This window comes from Eptesicus fuscus, chromosome 8 (assembly GCF_027574615.1).
Source record: "Eptesicus fuscus isolate TK198812 chromosome 8, DD_ASM_mEF_20220401, whole genome shotgun sequence".
NCBI lineage: Eukaryota > Metazoa > Chordata > Mammalia > Chiroptera > Vespertilionidae > Eptesicus > Eptesicus fuscus.
In genome coordinates this window covers 47,052,896-47,071,129 of record NC_072480.1, presented here as the reverse complement: position 1 = coordinate 47,071,129, position 18,234 = coordinate 47,052,896, and the positions used below count along the sequence as shown (strand labels likewise).

General features: G+C 47.5%; 2 protein-coding genes across 2 annotated transcripts in view; both read left to right on the top strand.

Moving 5' to 3' along the window:
* Positions 1–5,504, top strand: part of OBI1 (ORC ubiquitin ligase 1) — a 41,401-nt gene extending 35,897 nt beyond the window's left edge. The window contains exon 6 of the mRNA XM_008144045.3: positions 3,697–5,504. Within this exon, the coding sequence (XP_008142267.1) occupies positions 3,697–5,209 (1,513 nt within the window). The 3' untranslated portion in view covers positions 5,210–5,504. The remainder of the gene's footprint in view (positions 1–3,696) is intronic.
* Positions 5,505–15,771: 10,267 nt separating this feature from the next.
* POU4F1 (POU class 4 homeobox 1) lies at positions 15,772–17,906 on the top strand. Its single transcript, XM_054720238.1, has 2 exons — positions 15,772–16,108; positions 16,770–17,906. Exons 1-2 carry the CDS (start codon positions 15,986–15,988, stop codon positions 17,904–17,906), a joined length of 1,260 nt encoding a protein of 419 aa, XP_054576213.1. The 5' UTR covers positions 15,772–15,985.
* Positions 17,907–18,234: the final 328 nt, after the last annotated feature.

Here is an 18,234-nt window from a genome sequence, read left to right as displayed (position 1 = left end):
TGAATAAGAGAGTATTAAAACCCAAAGGTAAATAAGCTCTTATCCTCATTGTTTTCTTCCTTGGAAGTTTAGCAACATATATGCATTCCTAATTGTTATTTCTATGTGATCAAGTAAATTGCTCTTTGCCAAATTAATATAGGTATCTAGGGTAAGCTAAAAATCTCTAAAGCCTATGTCAAAAGTCTCATCTGTTTAGCTAAGGTGAAAGTGGGCGGTTTTTTTTGGATGGAGCATTGTAGAATGGCAAGCCTGTAGTGGGAAGAAAAAAAAAGCTATACTGTTATATGCCATGCTTTGTTGCTTTTCTTGATGTCGGTGAAAAAAACAGCAGTCATATGTATGAAACATTTAGTTTAGTAATATGGTGACTCATAAATCTTACATGTAAAAGAGGCCTAAGGACCTTTGGCTTATCCTGTGGTGTTGGCCCTATCTTGATGTAAGACATTGATGTGTCTTAAAATAATAAAATAACATCCATTCAAGAAATATTTAATGAAGAATTGCTATATACCGGGAATTGTTCTAGGGATCTAGCAGTAAATATAAGATGGTCAAACTCCTTGCTTCCCTGGATTCTAATGGGGAAGAGAGAGACAGAAAACAAGTAAATTACATAGATTAATTTATCAGTTCCATGGCTTTCATTATGCATTTCTGTTCATTTGTCCATCAGCATAGGTCCCTCAGTAACATGGTAAAATGGTCTGATCACTCCAGGTATTATAGACTTGTAAAGTATTGACATGGAATTGAGGGCAATGACCTTTTAGAAAACAGTCAGCTCCATCAGTGACTTCTGCTTGCTTGTTCTTCTCATATGCGTGCTCCCTTGCTGGCCTTTGTTGTTTGTTCTCATGGCACTTCAGCTTTCTTTTAGAAGTAACACAAAAAATATGGTTAGGGCTATCATTTTGACTCAACTCAGAACCATTTTTTAACTTCTTTTAAAAACATGGGGGCAGCTCTGGCCAGGTAGCTCAGTTGGTCAGTGTCATCCAGATACACCAAGGTTGCAAGTTCAATCCCCAGTCAGGGCACATACAAGAATCAACCAATGAATGCATAAATAAGTAGAACAACAAATTAATGTTTCTCTTTTTCTCTCCCTCCCTCCCTTCCCCTCCCTTCCTCTCTCTCAAAAAAATAATTAATTTAAAAAACACATATAGGTGCAAATATAGCATCTTACAATGACGTTATGTGTGAAAATGTCAAACAAAACCTGGAATAAGAAGCTGCTGATATTTTGAGAAATGTTTCCTATTTGTCAGTATAAGCCTCTGAGTTCCCAAGGTCATCCCTTTCATAACAGACACTATTTAGTAACAATATTTGATTTTAAATCGTTTGATATTTTTCATCTGAGGATAGCTTTATCATAAAAATTACACTTAAGAAAAAACAAATTTTATCTTGGCAGACAAATTTAAAGCTGTCACTTTGCTGTGTGCATTAAATAAACATCCTACACAATTTTTCCATTTAAAAATATGTAGATTATTTTATTATGCCAGAGTATTTACAGTCAAGAACTCACATTGTTGCTGAAGGCATTAAAGATCTTTGTTCACTTTTTAAAATTATCTTACAGAAACTACAGCTTTGTCAAATACAACATTTATAAACTAAAATGTTTTTTTACAAAAAGAAGGAAACACTTCCATTTTTTTCATTTAATCAAATACTCATCTTGGTAAGCTTGGTCTTTAAAACAGGGAGGCTTGTTATTTTAGTTGCTTTTGTTTTCGTTATACCTATGTTTTTTTGCTTTTCTTTTTAGAGGTTGAAGGGAGTATGCTCTTTCTGAGAGTTCAGTTAATTGCAGTGAGTAGATCAATATTCAGCAACAAGTCTTTTAAGGCCCTTTTTTAACCTTGCGATTTTATGAATCTATATTTACCTTTGCCCCTGCTTTTTTCCCTTGATGACAAGAGCCAGGATCATATCAAAGGTAAACTGGAGAGAGAATTGAGCCAGTGTAGGAGGACGTGATAGAGCATGTAGTAGTGACTCTAAGGGGTGCAGTTACTATTGTTTTCTTCTCTTTTATAGTTTTTTTTTAAAATACTTCATACATTTTATTCATTGTAATTATTTTTATTATTGGGAGGGATGGAAGATAAACCCATAGATAAAAACATTTGTAAAAAGTTACCTTCTTAAGTATCTTCCTCCAAGGAGACGACCCCTGAATTCTTCATGGTTCAATATATAATTAATAAAAGCAATGATTAAGAAAATAGCTTTTGTGGAAAAAAGTTATTTTTTATGGGGTTAGAATATAAGGCTTAGGTTTATTGACTCATAGAAGCAGTTTTTTTTTAAAGAGAATTTTCCTTGGTGGCCAGATGGAATTTAAGGTAGACATTTTATGTCCCTTAAGGTGGGATAGTCTATTGATTTTTGTATCCTCAGCTCCAAATATATCACTAGCCCATACCAGGTGCTCAAAACTGGACTGAACCCAATACCCGTTCTTCTTCTTTTCTTTTCTTTTTTTTTTAATCCTTACCAGAGAATTAAATAACTTCCTAACTTTTCCATTGCTTTCCTGGAGCTTATACTCTAAAGGGGAAGAGAGAGACAGAAAACAAATAAATTACATGGATTAATTTATCAGTTCCTATCTTTTCCATTGATTCCCAAAGAGAGTGGAAGGGAGAGGGAGAGAAAGAAAGAAACATCAATGTGAGAGAGATACACCGACTGGTTGCCTCCCCCAGGTGCCCTGACCAGGCTGGGGATTGAGCCATTGAGCCTGCAATTGAGGTATGTGCCCTGGACCAGAATCTAATCTGGGACCCTTCAGTCTGAGGGTCAATGCTCTATCCACTGAGCCAAACGGGCAAAGGCCCAATCAATACCCATTCTTAAGGCAGTTGAAAATAAGATAAGCCCAAGTAAAAGGAGTGAATTTTTGATGTGTTCTTTTTCAGTTACTCTCCGAAGTATTCCTTTTCAAAAAGTGTGAAAATGTTTTTATGCGCAATATATTGTAACCACAAGCACTGACTTTATATTTCAGAGTTGGAGAAAATCAGATTGATGTTTCACATAATTGTAAAATGCCAAAAATAAGTAGAACTGAAATGAGTTAAAGCCCAGTGTTCAGAAAGGCCAAGTAAAAGCTTCAGATCAACGGTGGCTATAATTGAAAGGATCCAAATAAGTATTTAAAACCATCCCTGCTGGGACTGCTAGGATTTCTGAATTTCAAATTGGCATTTTATGTTTGACAAGGTGACATTGTATAAGAAATGTATTATAAAACACTGCTGTACGATAGGAAAATGATTGAATGTAAATATTTCAAGATGTGGACCACTGTTCAAATGTTATCATAAATCTTTGCCATTGTTTTAGGGGATAACTCTTCATGCATATATGAGATGAATTGATAGAGCTAGTTCTTAGAAGGGAAATCTTCAGCGAGTTTCTGCCTCTTCTACCACTAGTCTGATTTGACCACAAAAGTATTCTTTAAATCTTTGCCATATTATTATATGCTTATTGTTAAATAAGTGGGGAAAACCTTTTTTTTTTTTTAAACTACATCTGGCATTGCTTTGTCCTCTTCATTGAGTGGTCTTAAATATCACATGTGAAATTAGAATGGGCTGAGACAATTGGCACTCTTAAACTTTGAAAAGGCTTGAAAAGTAAGGCTAACTGTCCTTCCATTCCTTGCAGGTTTGGAAGGTTTACAGTAGCTGCTCTTCAGTCCAAAGTAGAACAGTATGAACGTGAAACCAATCGCCTCAAGAAAGCCCTGGAACGAAGTGATAAGTATATAGAGGAACTAGAATCTCAAATTGCACAGCTAAAAAATTCAAGTGAAGAGAAGGAAGCTATGAATTCCATTTGCCAGAGAGCACTTTCTACAGATGGCAAGGGGTGCAAAGGCAGCGAGGAGGATATGGCATCAACAAATCAAGGTGATGGTGCCAGAAAGCAGCTTAGCTCTTCGACCCCAAGTTCCCACCTGACACAGCCTTCTAACAGTTCTGCCCGGCAGGAAAGCACCAGCAAAACAGAACTAAATTGTTCTAAGAACAAAGACCTATATCAAAAACAGGTGGAAATAATGTTAGGTGTAACTGATGCCAGTATGGATACTTATTTGGAGGGAGAATGGGGTAATAAGCCATCTGATAGTACACCCTACAAAGATGAACTTTATGATCTTCCAGCTCCTTGCACTCCTTTGTCCCTTAGTTGCCTTCAGCTCAGTACTCCAGAAAATAGAGAGAGCTCTATGGCCAAAGCAGGAAGTTCCAAAAAGCACTCAAACCATCTCAGAAAATTGGTGTTTGATGATTTTTGTGATTCTACAAATGTTTGTAATAAAGATTCTTCAGAAGATGATAAAAGTGAAAATGAAAAGAAATCAGAACGTTTTACTTCCCCAAAGACTGGGTTTTGGGATTGTTGTTCCACAAGCTATGCCCAAAGCTTGGATTTTGAAAACGCAGAGGGGAACACGATAGCAAATTCTGTTGGAGAGATTTCTTCAAAACTGAGTGAGAAATCGGGCTCATGTTTATCTAAGAGGTTGAATTCTATTCGCTCTTTTGAAATGAATCGGACAAGAACATCCAGCGAAGCCTCAATGGACGCAGCTTACCTTGACAAAATCTCTGAGCTGGATTCAATGATGTCTGAGTCAGACAACAGTAAGAGCCCTTGTAATAACGGTTTTAAGTCAGTGGATTTGGATGGGTTATCAAAGTCATCTCAAGGCAGTGAATTTCTTGAGGAACCAGATAAATTGGAAGAAAGAACTAAGCCAAACCTTTCCAAAGGTTCTCTAACTTCTGATCAGTTAGAAAATGGAAATGAATGGAAATCGTCTTCTTTTTTCCTCCTCTCTCCATCTGACCAAGAAATGAGTGAAGAATTTTCGGTCCATCCCAGTTCTAACTCAGGAACTAATGAACTCAAACCCCCAAGCTGTTTATTTCAAACCGAGTTTTCCCAGGGTGTTTTGTTAAGCAGTTCACATAGGCTGTTTGAAGATCAAAGGTTTGGGTCATCTTTGTTTAAGATGTCCTCAGAGATGCATGGTCTTCCTAACCACCTTCAGTCTCCTTGGTCTACTTCTTTTGTGCCTGAAAAGAAGAATAAAAATGCGAATCAATCAACAAAAAGAAAAATCCAGAGCAGCCTTTCTAATGCTAGCCCATCAAAAGCAACTAAAAGTTGACTCATTAGGAAGGGGCCATTTATGTTTTTGTCCAGAGAGGAATACAAGTTTTTAAAGTTACCTTTTTCCCTCTCATAAAAGTTCTGTACAATTTTGAATTGGTAATCTTTAGTCAACTGTCAAGTCAGAATGGTAGATTAGCTTATACCCAGAATACTTTTGTTCATTTTAAAGAATTTCTTCATTTTCAAATGGGAATATTTTTTACCAGAAGGTAGGCAGAAGGTTTCTTTTAAATGAATATTATATGTATCTGGTTTGGGTATATTTTGTTTTGAATCTTGATTTAACTATTAGATACAATGGCCTATTAATGAGCCTCAGTTATCTTCAGAACTAGGATTTTTTAAATAAAACTGTGTTGTCTACACACTGCTCATGACACTTGAGTTTCTTTAAAAGATTTTCCTAGGGTGGACATTATTTTGCCCCATTTTATTTATGTCTAGTAGTGGCCTTTTATGCAAGGCCATCATGGAGAAATAGCACTCTAACCTTAGACCAATATTAAATTACTTTTTTTTTTAGATTTTATGTGTATGCATTTTTAATATTGTGTTTTGTTCAGTTTTTGTAAAAACATTTTGCTAGTATGAAAGAATACATTTGTATATGAAAATATTTGTTTTATGTCAGATAACTTTCCTTTGTTCATCTTTTTGTGTATAGTGAAAAATCAAAAATTGAGCCTACTTTGGAAAGAAAGCATGGAACAATTGGGTTTGGAGGAGCCTAAACATGGTAGCCTCATTGTTCCAGATAGACAGGTGCAAAAGCACTCACAAGTTCTTGATCCACTTGTGTGGATCTGCCAGGGAAGCTTTTTTGGAATGATCAAGTTGTTGTTTGCATGTTACTGTTCTTTGTAAAAACTCTATGCATGGTAGCATTCTTGCTTGCACTGTTTTTCTTAAGAAAAAGGCATTTCAGTTGGCTAATGGAATATCTTCTAAGTAGGACATTTTATTTTTTTTTTTAATGAAGAGTGTTAGGGTGAGAATAGGTGAGCTAAAGCACAATTTATAATTTAGGGTCTGAAAAAGTTTGCTCTCAACATGTTTGGTATAGCTATATAGGCTTTTAAAAATGGTTTAATATGCTAGTGACTTGCTTAGCTAATGTGCACTGAACATTTTACATTGATATCATACTATTTTATGTTAATACTGCATGCTTTATATGTGAATTGAATAAAGGTTGCCATAGCATTGTAATTCTTGATATTGTCTCAGATATTGAATTAGCCTATAAAGATCAGTCAAACTTATCATTTTTAATGGATCTTACAATATAAGGGTTGACAAACTATGACCCGTGGACCAAATCTGGCCTGCATCTGTTTTTGTGAAAGGCCTATGAACTAAAACGAGTTTTTATATTTCTTAATGTTTTTTTTTAAATGCAAGGAATATTCCATAACACAGGAAAGTAATAAGTAATTCGAATTCCAGTGTTTCTGTATAAAGTCTTATTAGAACACAACTACTCTTTTGTTTACATATTGTCTATGGCTGCTTTTGCACTGCAGTGGCAGAGTGGAATAGTTGCAACAGAGACCATATGTCTCACAAAGCCTAAAATACAGAAAAACTTGCTGACCCCTATCATTAAAAGTAAAACAAATCGCTTTTATGACTTGGAGAATCATGCCCTCCATTTTTAGAAGTAATAAGCCAAAATAAAAATTTTAAAGAGCTAATATAAAGCATTTTTTAATTTTATCATACATAGTTCCCAAAAAGTATTTATGTATCATTTTGTCTTTCTGATATGTTAAAAGCTAATGGATACTTTCAGAGATATTAGCAGTGTAAGTACCTTTGACAATGTGGTTATACATTTGAAATTTTATTAAATGTAGAAATCTAAATGTTTTCTGAATAGAATAAATTTGGGGGTAAGCCTCTTATTCTGTCTGTAACTTCTCTGTGTCATGAATGTATCAATTTTCAATCCAAATATATACTGACACTGTGCAATGGAATCCAGTGTGTAACCTGATTTACTAATGCCTATCTACAGTAAGCGTGTCTATATTGGACCAGAGTATTTCCCAGCCACTTTAGAAACACTGCTCCATGCTTCCCAAAACAATATTTCATATATTAAATTAATCAAATCTGTAAATTTCTCAGTTGAAGGGTTTTATTTTAAATACAGCCTCATTTGTCCTCTTTACCATAATTTATGTCATGACAAATATGGTGGTCTCATATTTTTTAATATATTTGTTATGTACACAAACTAAAAAACAACAACCATCTTTTATTGAATCCAAGTAATTTGCTAACCTATCTCATAATCCTCTTTTCAAATTCTGTGAGCCAACTGTTATCCCCAGTTCACAAGTAAGTGAATTGAGGATTAGTGGTCAAATGCATCTGGAATGGGATAGAACTGTTTTCCAGCTGAACCTCTAACTACAGAGCTGGTACTCTTCCTCCCTTATGCATGGGAGTTCACATTTCTAGGCCAAAGAATGAATGGATATGAAATTTCCAAGGATCCTTTTAAACATGTTTTAGAAGTATTAGTGTGTTCTTTTTCAAATAAAATTTAATTCCTGCCTCTGTTCCTGGATCTGACTCTGCTACTAAGTGGAAGCTCAATGATGGGAGTGTGTATGTGCCGCTTTCAAGTTTATAAACATTCACATTAACTCTGACACTTACATGAATTTAAAAATAGCATTAAGGCTATGTTAGAAAAAGATGCACTAGTGATAAAGGAAGCAGACACTTATTAGTTCATGTCTTTATAAAAACAGCATCTGTTAACTGCTCATCTTTCTAAAATGCTATACAGGGTAACATGTTAGATTTTTTCTTTACATGACCTTTAGCTTTCATCTTTTAATTTTCAAAATCTACATCCCATCCAAAGCAAGTCTTTTTCCTGTTTTAATGGACCAACTGAGACCAAGACTCAAAATGGTAGACCCTTAATTTCAAATCTGCTTTGTTTTCCTCTAATCTCTTTTTCATTTACCTTGGTTTGAAACAACTATAGGTAACACTGAAAAAGGGAAGAACTTTGATCTTGAACCCTAAGATGTTTCAGGAACTTGTTTCTATATACTTCAATGCTTTCAGTTTTTAAAATATATACACTAGATTTTTTTCCCCTTTGCTTTTGACCCTGTGAATATTTGAGAACATCAGATTAACAGTTTAACTTTATTGAATGTAGCCTATTAGATTAGAGGGGTTTCCCAAAGCCTCCTAAGAAGGTCTTTCATTCCTATTTGTGGGAGTCCTACAACATAGTCTTTGCCCATCATGATGTAACCTGATCCTTATAATACTTGGCAGAGAGAAAACCTTTTAAGCAATGATCTCAGAGTGCATAGTGAACATTTATTGCCTAATTTCTCGGAACCCTACTCTGAGCGAGGAAGCATCTGTTAGATGCAGATTTCTTTTGAGAACTCATCTGGAACTCAGGCTAGGGTGATTTTGTTTTATAGGACAGGCAGGCTAGAATACCTTGAATTGAAGCTACGCTTCTTGAAAGATGGTGGGTTCCTGGGTCTGCTGTGTTTTAACAGGGAGCAGACCTCCTCTAGTAAATGTTAGTTGGATCAGGCAAGTGTGTAGAATCATGGGCCATCCGTGACACTTACAATTTGGGGGTGGAAAGCTCCAATCCCAAAGGACAAGAATTTTACATAGGCATTTACTGAGACTTTCCGTGAGGAGGGGGGACCTAGTTCTGCTCCATTATAATTCTTAACGACATATCCATTGGTGAATGGAAAAGTGCTCCTGTTGGAGAGAGCGTGGAGCGGAGCGGAAACCGGATGGCTTCACGTTGGTACTGTTGGTACTGGGTCTTTAAGGATGAATAATAGTTCAGTGTGGAAGAGGGCATTTCCTGCGAGGCCGCTCTGCTGGATGGGACGCCTATGTAGCCTACTCCTAGCAGAGGTGCAGGAGGAACCATTCTCTAAGGTCAGGGTTCCCGACTGGAAAAGGTTTCCAGATGCTCCAGCCTGATCTTGCAAGTTTGCCTTTGCCCCGCCTTCTCCCTCTGAGCATCCCCGGAGACTCCAGGCTTGCCCTCGCCGCGAGGGCCGGCGGCCGCCTGATGGCGAGACAGCGGCTCCCTGGGCGCTGAAAGGCTCAGGAGGTGGCTGGACTGGCCCATCATCTGTCCATTAAGCCGAGGCTTGGCGCTCCGAAGGCCGGAAGGCGCGACCTCGCTTCACTCCCAGGGTCATCTTTGTGCTGGGGTGGGGGTGGCTGGAGGCGGGGGAGAGCGGGCCCTCCGACCGGGCCCCGAGCCGTCTTTCCTCCCCGTGGTTCCAGCGAACCCAGCCTTCCCGGATTCCCGCATCCAGTACCGCTTCCCCCCCCTCCTCCGAACTCGTCTCCCGGGAGCACAGACACGCCCGGTGCCCCTCCGGCCGGAGTTTCCAGCGCTTTGGAGGGCGCTCTCCGTTGGTCCCGCCCCGTCCCCACCCGAAGAAATGACTGGCTCTGCGGTTTCCTTTAATTTTATTGCCACTCACGGACCTGGCGATTAAGACGCCAAACCAACAAAGAGTTTTCTTTCCACCTTAACCTTGCACACAATCCTTTAACAAATTAATTAATCCTAATGAATTAACACTTCATTTATTTAAACGCGCTACAGTCCATGAATTAAATTTTCATGCAGTGATTAAAGGCTGTTAAAATATGCATGATTTCGTTAAAATTTTATAATAAATCAGGGCAATGTGTTACATGACAAGGCAACTATTTCCCAGTCCCTCGCAAGGGGCTTTGATTTGTGCGGGCGGCGGGGAGGAGGGGCGGCTGGCGGCGGCGGCGCCGGCGAGCGATGGAGCCGGGCGACGGGACCCAGCTCCTCACTCCCGGCGTGTGGACGCGCGGCTTCGCGCTTCCCTCCGCCGCCTCTGAACCCTCCGGGGGATCCTGCTCCTGCAGGCAGAGCTGTGCCTGCGGAGGGCAACGCAGCCCGCCTCTCGGCCCCGGGAGCGGCCCTCGTGGGTGGGCTGGGAGTCCTCTGCTGCTGACTTGCGCCGGCGGAGCTCCCTCCAACCTGGGAGCGCGCGTCCGGGGCGCTGCCGCGGGCCAGGCGGCGGGCAGGGGCAACGGAACTTAGACCCCCTCGCCTGGGGTCACGGGCGGGCGCGTCTGTCGCAGAGTTGGTTTGTTCGTTGTTTTTATCCAGAGGAACTCGAAACCCTTTCTCTAACCTGCGCGCTCATGCAGTTTTGAAGCTGCCTGGTCGAGGCAGGCAGGCGGCGGCTCTGCGTCTCTGGGGGCCTAACCCCCAGGGGCCTGTGGCCATACTCAGTGCTTACAGCGTGGCTCGCTTGGGCAACCCAACTGGTTCTGGCAACTGGCGGGCGGGCCAGGCGGGCCCCCGCCGGGACGGAGAGGTAGTTGTCTGGTATCACCCCCAGGGCTTTCCCGAGGTGGGTGGGTTTTAAGGCCGCAGAGAGATTCGGCTGGAGATACGTACAGGGGTGGGCAAAACGGGTTTACAGTTGTTCGTATAAAAATAGTACAATAATTAATAAATAAAAATACAAGGATAAACTCTGTTTCGCGTACTCACAACTGTAAACCTACACGTGCCCAGCCCTGCACATCGACCTCTGTTTCTGTAGCGCCGAGGGATACCCACCCGCAGGGAAGTTCACTGGGCGCGTCATCACTGGGGCTGCAAGAGCATCAGGGCCGTCTCTGGGTGGGTGGTCAACATCCATGAAAATGTTCCCAACGGAAGTTGCATTTGAATTAAACGGACAGAAGAAACAAAATAGTGGATTTTTCCACTGGATTACTCCAAAACATATCCCGCGAATCCCAGCTGGACCCCAGTCTGGGTGCGGGGCTGAGAGCCTTACTGGAGATCACCACCGGTCCCAATAACTCATCCCCTCGCCCCTGACCTCGGGGACAGACCGAGACCAGCGGCCCCGGGTGCGGACCGGGACGGGGGGGGAAAGGAAGGACAGAGGCCTCCGGGAAGCCTCCAAGCCCCAGCCGGCAAGGACGCGACTCTTCCCGGCCGCGCGCCTTGGCCTGAGCTGGGCCCTGCGGGTGGCAGGGGTGGGCGCCGAGGCCCGGCGGGCTGTGGTGGGCGGTCCGAGGGCCCTTGGTAGGGCCGGTGAGGAGCCCGGTCTTCTTGCCAGGGCAGGGACCGAGTCGGATTGCGGGAGGGGAGCGCTGAGAGCCGAAGGATCAAAACAGCCCAGGCGTGGCCCTTGAGAAGGCGAACAGAGTCCAAGTGGAAAGTACCTTACCAGTCCCCCCTCTAGCTCACCCTTCGGACAGTGTCCGAGCTGGGGCGTGGGAGGACCGCCCTAGTGCCACCCCTCTTTGGAGAAACACCCCACCCCCACCCCCATCCCCCCCCCACCCCCATCCCCACCACAGGCCGGCTCCTCTCGGCCTGCCTCTTCCCACCGCCTGAACCAACCCAAGCCTCATCTAAACCCGGCTGCCCCTGGGCTCTGGGGCTTCCCCTGCACGCGGTGAATGCCTAGTTTCAACCTGTACAACTGCCGGAGGGACCCCCTGGGGTCCCCAGAATGGGAGGAGCAGAGGTCCCCCTTGGGCCACCGGAAGCCGAGGTGGCCCAGCCTGCGGGTAGGGCCCGATCCCCGGGTTTGGGCAAGAACGTGGGTCCGTGTCCCCTTCTCCGGTGCCCACACAACCTCCGCGCACTTAAGTGAACATTCCAAACGGCCCCAACACTGCCTGAATCAGGACACAGAACTGCCACGAACGGAGGGGGAGGGGGGGGTAGGCAGGCAGCGGTTCCTGAGTGGAGCGCTAACTTCCCCCAAGCCCCTTTGGAAGGAGCAAGGCAGCCGCAGCGAGCGGAGCCGTCAGGCACGCTCTCCTGAACTTGGTGTGTGTGTGTGTGTGTGTGTGTGTGTGTGTGTGTGTGTGTGTGTGTGTGTGTGTGGGGGGGTGGGGGGGAAGGACGAGGGGGAAGCGGGCGCGTAGGACAGTCAAAGGCGAGGAGACGTCACCCCCAACAGTGCGGGCTCCCACACAGCGCCTCTGTCTCGGGTCCTCATTGGAACCCAGGAACGTCTGCTCCCTGAGCTTGGGAAGGAGGCTCTGCCAAAGGAAATGTTAAGTGGGGCCTGCCAAAGGAGGAGGAGAAAATTAATTAATGAGGGAAAGAAATGTGTCTCTGATCCAGATGATAGACTCCCCATCCCTGGGGGGCGGAAATTCCTTGGAAATCAATAGCTGTGCATTCATTATCCGCCCCTTGATAAAATGCAAAGCTATGAGATGGGGGAGGGGGTAGTCTGTGTTGGTCATTAAACAAGAAGAAGGAGGTGGGGGGTGGGGGTGGGGACCTGCTCAGGAATCTACGCCGAGGCTCAGCCCCATGTGGGCGTCGTGAGTACAGGCAGGGGGCAACTAGTGACTGCACTTGCCAAACTGGGGAAACAGGGACGCATTCCTGGGCTGAGCCCTGGTCCACCACCCTTTCCTTTCACTGCCTTGGGGTCAGTAGGGAAAGGCTTGATAAGGTCTAAGGCACACCTGCCTCTAGATCCACCGCTGTGCCCCACTCTCTAGCCTGGGGCTAATGCCCAGCAGGGATATGGCAGGATAATTCTCCAACCATCACCCCCACCCCCACCCGTATTTCTCTACAACTACCTCACATTGCACCTGTCACACCTGTGCCACAAACACCTCTTCACCTGTAGCTGCCTCGCTGTCAGAGATTGCCACCTCCTGGAGGGCAGATGCCCATATTTTACAACTCATTTGATCTCCAGTGTCTTGTCTTGGCCCAGACTGGTGCCCAGCGAGCATGTGAGGAAGGAAGGTAAGGTAGAAAATAAACGAGAGAGGGATGAAATAATTGATTTTGGAAATAGAACGTCTAAAGTCAAGATGCACAAGCTCTGTGTGAGGACAGCACACCCCTCTGGCCAGTCTCCATCTCCTTTTTAGGGAAAAAAAAGAGACCTGGCTGTGATCTTCCTGCTTGCCCCCCCAGTAGCCCTGGCTTGTTGAAGCCTCTCCGGCTTTCATCCTGGCCCTCCCCATCTGCCTTCTCTTCCCTCCTATTCACGTGTATTGTTGTATGGGGCATTTTTACTCTGTTCAAGCACCTTGCTAAGCGCCATGGTGGACAAAGATGTGCCTTAAATGGACTTCCAACCAATTGGTTGGGGAGTGGGTTGAGAACTGTGCCCACAGCCCTCTTATTTCTAGCCCCTGGAAAAGCAAGATATTCTGGGCAAAGGTCTGACCCGCCCCCTCCCACCCCCACTCCCAAGGTAAGAAGGGATCCGGTGTCCAAAGAGGTAAGCTAAAAGTGGTCTCCACAAGGCAGTGAATTCCTGACCTTAATCCAGGTGCCTCGCTGCTCACTGAGCTTACTGGTACCCTCCAAGCTTTGGACGGTAAATCAAGATGAGCTTTGGGTACTCTGGGGTTCGCCTTGCTCTCTGGAGGTCCACCTGGGCCCAAATCTATGCGTTTCTGTCTCCCTGAACCCTTCACGGCCCCTAAAGGCCAGCGTTTCCCTTGGGTGGGTGCTAGTATCCCAGCGCTGGCCCGCAGCGGGGCCCTTCTTTCCCTTGAGGGAGAGCTCAGAGAACCGCCGCGAAGGGTGTCAGAAGGGATTAGGTTAAACCTGGACACCCGCTGCGACCACTGCGTGGGACTCTCTCGCTCCCTCCAGCGCTGTCCTGCTCATCGTCCATTTCTCGAAGAGATAAAGTTACATTTAGCACTCCCAGGGGACCGTGTAATGGATGGAAACGCGGCTCCTTCTCGCACCAGCAAATGAACATCCCTCTTACTCCCTTCTTGGGCTGCAAGGGGCGGGTTGGAGGTGGGGGTGGGCAGAGAGAAAATGAAAGAAAGAAAAGAAAAGCCACGGTGACGCCTGTGGGCTCCTCTTAGAATTTGATTAGTGATCGAGTATGCTAAATACACAGACTATTGTCCAAAGAAAAGATAAATTCAAACGCGAATGCAAATTTAGGTTTATAGAAGTGAGATGTGCTCATTGGTGGAAATACAGATCCCTTTGGTGTGGGAGAGACCAGGAAAATTATTTATCTGATCTCTGCCTCCCATAAGCAGCCCTTTGCGGCTCTCTAGCTCTCTCGCCCCAGATGTGATAACATCTGGGCTATTATCACTCCGGGCTAGTGCTGCTCCTTGGGGACTCAGGCACCTGAACTGTGGTCCCCTGTGAGGCCCTGGCTTTGCCCACCACGAAAGGGCCATACAGTAGGTTGGGTAATTGATTTATTCTCTTTTTAGGTTTTGATTTTACAGTAACAAAAATAAATACTGTAAAAGCCAGGTCAGAGCTTGGGCCCGTTCTTTCAAATTGGTTTGGGTTAATATTTTAATTACGTTTTTTTAAATAAACTGGCTTAATCCTGTCTCCTATTGAAGAAAAAATATACATGGCAAAAAAGCCAAAACGATGGGAGGAAAAGAAAGTTCTCTTTCCAACATCTTATTCCCTTTTCTCTGAAGTGATTTCCTTTTCCTGGAGTTTCCAGGATAAAGTGTGTGTGTGTGTGTGTGTGTGTGTGTGTGTGCGCGCGCGCGCGCGCGCGCGCTGAGGGAAGGAAAGGATCCCAACTACACCCTGTTAACTATTTTTCCTTTTGTTTACTAGAAGCCTCAGATCACCCGGAGCTCGTTTGAAATGTGGGTTTGTACACAGTTAAAGGAGACAAACAATAAGAGAAAGGCACAATTTCATTTCAACAGCCATTCCCCGAGTAGAAAGCACACGCTCCTTGTGGCTTCTAAGTGGCTGTCACTGTCGGTGCCTGACACAGTTATATTCACAAAAACAACAACAAAAGTATGCGGAGGAAATTAAATTATATGGAAATCAATAGCGTCTGACTGCTTCAAACAAATGTCTGTCACCGCGATTATTCTCCAGGAACCTATTTATAAACCTTGAAAGAAACAGGTTCTTGCAGCACAGGACAGCACCTTCTGCATTTCTGTGTTGTTATTTATACTGTATACAGAGGAATGCGCGGGCATAATTTAACATACAAATGCCCAGCTCTATACATTATATAACAGCTTGTTAGACATCCCAGCGAGGAGGTGTGCCTAAGTAATGCGCATATATTCAGGGCTTGCGCGGGGGCGGGGGCTGGGAGAAGAGGGGAAACCTTGGGCTGCGAGTGAACGGACACGGTGGCTTTCTCTCCTTAAAAGGTGCCTACCCTCAGACAATTGCTGGCCCTTTTGATCTCTTCAGACCCGAGGTGGGAAAGGTGAGGTGTGCAGTGCGCATGCCTGGTCAGCTACAGGTACAACACCTGCGCTGTCCTTGCTGGTGGTCACTATAAGAGTGGCTCCCACGCGCCGGTCCCTGCCCGGCGAGCGCGCGCGCGCGCGCAGTCGCACCGCGCCGCGGAACAGGAGAGCGCGCGTCAGACAGACCGAGACAGCTGATGACTGTCAGCGCGGCGGGGCCGCGAGCTCTCGCGAGAGCTCCCCGGGCCGGCCGCGAGAAGTGGGGCTCAGGTGTAAGAGGAGTGCATCCCGTCCGCGCGCGGGGCTAGAGCTCTTGGAGAAGTGGGCTCGGTGCGCGGCGCTCTGCGCGGTCGAAGGGAGCGCCCGGCGGCAGCGGCGACCGCAGGAGCAGCAGCAGCAGCCCCCCGCGTGGCCGCCGCCTCCGCGCCGCCAGCCGCCGAGGCTGCAGCCTCCGAAGGGAGGCCAGGGGAACCGGCGCGCGGACTTTCCCGCGGACTTTCGGAGTGTTTGTGGATTTACATGCCAAGCCATCAAGATGATGTCCATGAACAGCAAGCAGCCTCACTTTGCCATGCATCCCACCCTCCCTGAGCACAAGTACCCATCGCTGCACTCCAGCTCCGAGGCCATCCGGCGGGCCTGCCTGCCCACGCCGCCGGTAAGCGCCCCACGCCCGCGGTCCCAGCCCGCGCACTCGTCCCCTCCCCGTCTCCGAGACGCTGCATGTCGGGTGCCGGTGTGTGCAAAGGTCCCGGTGCGGGGATTTGAGGGCAGGGATTTTCAGAGACATCCCGTTGCTTGGTACCTTTTGTACAGTGGCACTTAATGTCATGTTTCTGTCGCCCCTGCCTTCCTGTCGGGCGCTTGCGATCAGAGTGGGGATCGGTGGGGCCAGGACTCTCGACTTTGCTCCACTGTCTCTGTTAATGTCATGCCTCGGAAAGGCGATCTCTGCGTGTTCGGTGCGCGACACGGGTCCCAGCTGCGAGTTACATCTCCGTTTCTTCTTCTTTCCCCTCTCCTTTTTCGTCTTCTCACTCTCTTCCCCGCAATGTGCTCCTGTGTTCTCCTCTCCCTGCATCTGTTCTCTTCCCTGCACTCTGACCCTTCTCCTCCGTTCCCGGTCCCCTCTCCGACACGTCCCCATTCTGTTTTTCCCCGGTCTCCACTGTCCCCACCCCTGTTGTTGTTATTTTGGTTGCTTTGTGTGTGTCCTTTGCTTGTTGTGCTTCCTGGTTTGTGTGTGGTTTTGTTTTGTTTTGTGTTTTGCTTTTTTGGTTTTGTGGTTTTTTTTTTGGTTTGGTTTGTGTCGCCTGCAGCTGCAGAGCAACCTCTTCGCCAGCCTCGACGAAACGCTGCTGGCGCGGGCCGAGGCGCTGGCGGCTGTGGACATCGCCGTGTCCCAGGGCAAGAGCCACCCGTTCAAGCCGGACGCCACGTACCACACGATGAACAGCGTGCCGTGCACGTCCACGTCCACCGTGCCGCTGGCGCACCACCACCACCACCACCACCACCACCAGGCGCTCGAGCCCGGAGACCTGCTGGACCACATCTCCTCCCCGTCGCTGGCGCTCATGGCCGGCGCGGGCGGCGCGGGCTCGGCGGGCGGCGGTGGCGGCGCCCACGACGGTCCGGGGGGCGGCGGTCCGGGGGGCGGCGGCGGCCCCGGCGGCGGCGGCCCCGGGGGCGGCGGCGGCGGCGGCCCGGGGGGCGGGGGCGGCGGCCCGGGCGGCGGGCTGTTGGGCGGCTCCGCACACCCGCACCCGCACATGCACGGCCTGGGCCACCTGTCGCACCCGGCGGCGGCGGCCGCCATGAACATGCCGTCGGGGCTGCCGCACCCCGGGCTGGTGGCGGCGGCGGCGCACCACGGCGCTGCGGCGGCGGCGGCGGCGGCGGCGGCGGGGCAGGTGGCGGCGGCGTCGGCGGCCGCGGCCGTGGTGGGCGCGGCCGGCCTGGCGTCCATCTGCGACTCGGACACGGACCCGCGCGAGCTCGAGGCGTTCGCGGAGCGCTTCAAGCAGCGGCGCATCAAGCTGGGCGTGACGCAGGCCGACGTGGGCTCGGCGCTGGCCAACCTCAAGATCCCGGGCGTGGGCTCGCTCAGCCAGAGCACCATCTGCAGGTTCGAGTCGCTCACGCTCTCGCACAACAACATGATCGCGCTCAAGCCCATCCTCCAGGCGTGGCTGGAGGAGGCCGAGGGCGCGCAGCGCGAGAAAATGAACAAGCCCGAGCTCTTCAACGGAGGCGAGAAGAAGCGCAAGCGGACTTCCATCGCCGCGCCCGAGAAGCGCTCCCTCGAGGCCTACTTCGCAGTGCAGCCGCGGCCCTCCTCGGAGAAGATCGCCGCCATCGCCGAGAAACTGGACCTCAAAAAGAACGTGGTGCGGGTGTGGTTTTGCAACCAGAGACAGAAGCAGAAGCGGATGAAATTCTCCGCCACTTACTGAGGGGGGTGGGGTGGGTGGGAGCTGGAGCGGGGGGCTGAGCGGGGAGCTGCAGGGGCCTTTCGGGGCTTCCCCCCGGATCTGGAGTGTCCGTTATCCTGCCTGCCTTTGGCGAATCCGTCCTCCAGCGCTCTCTTTCGCCCCCCTCCTTCCCTTGTGCTCTCCTTGCCCTCACCTTCTCCCAGCCCGGAGGCCTGGGGTGCTGGGTGTGGACGTCGGAGAGGGAGCATTTGGGTGAGCTGGGAGTCGAGGGCGAAAGAAAGCAGAGCCTGGAGGAGGGGTTTTGAGGAGCAGGATGGTTCTGGGGGTTAGGGTGGGGGGAGACTGGAAG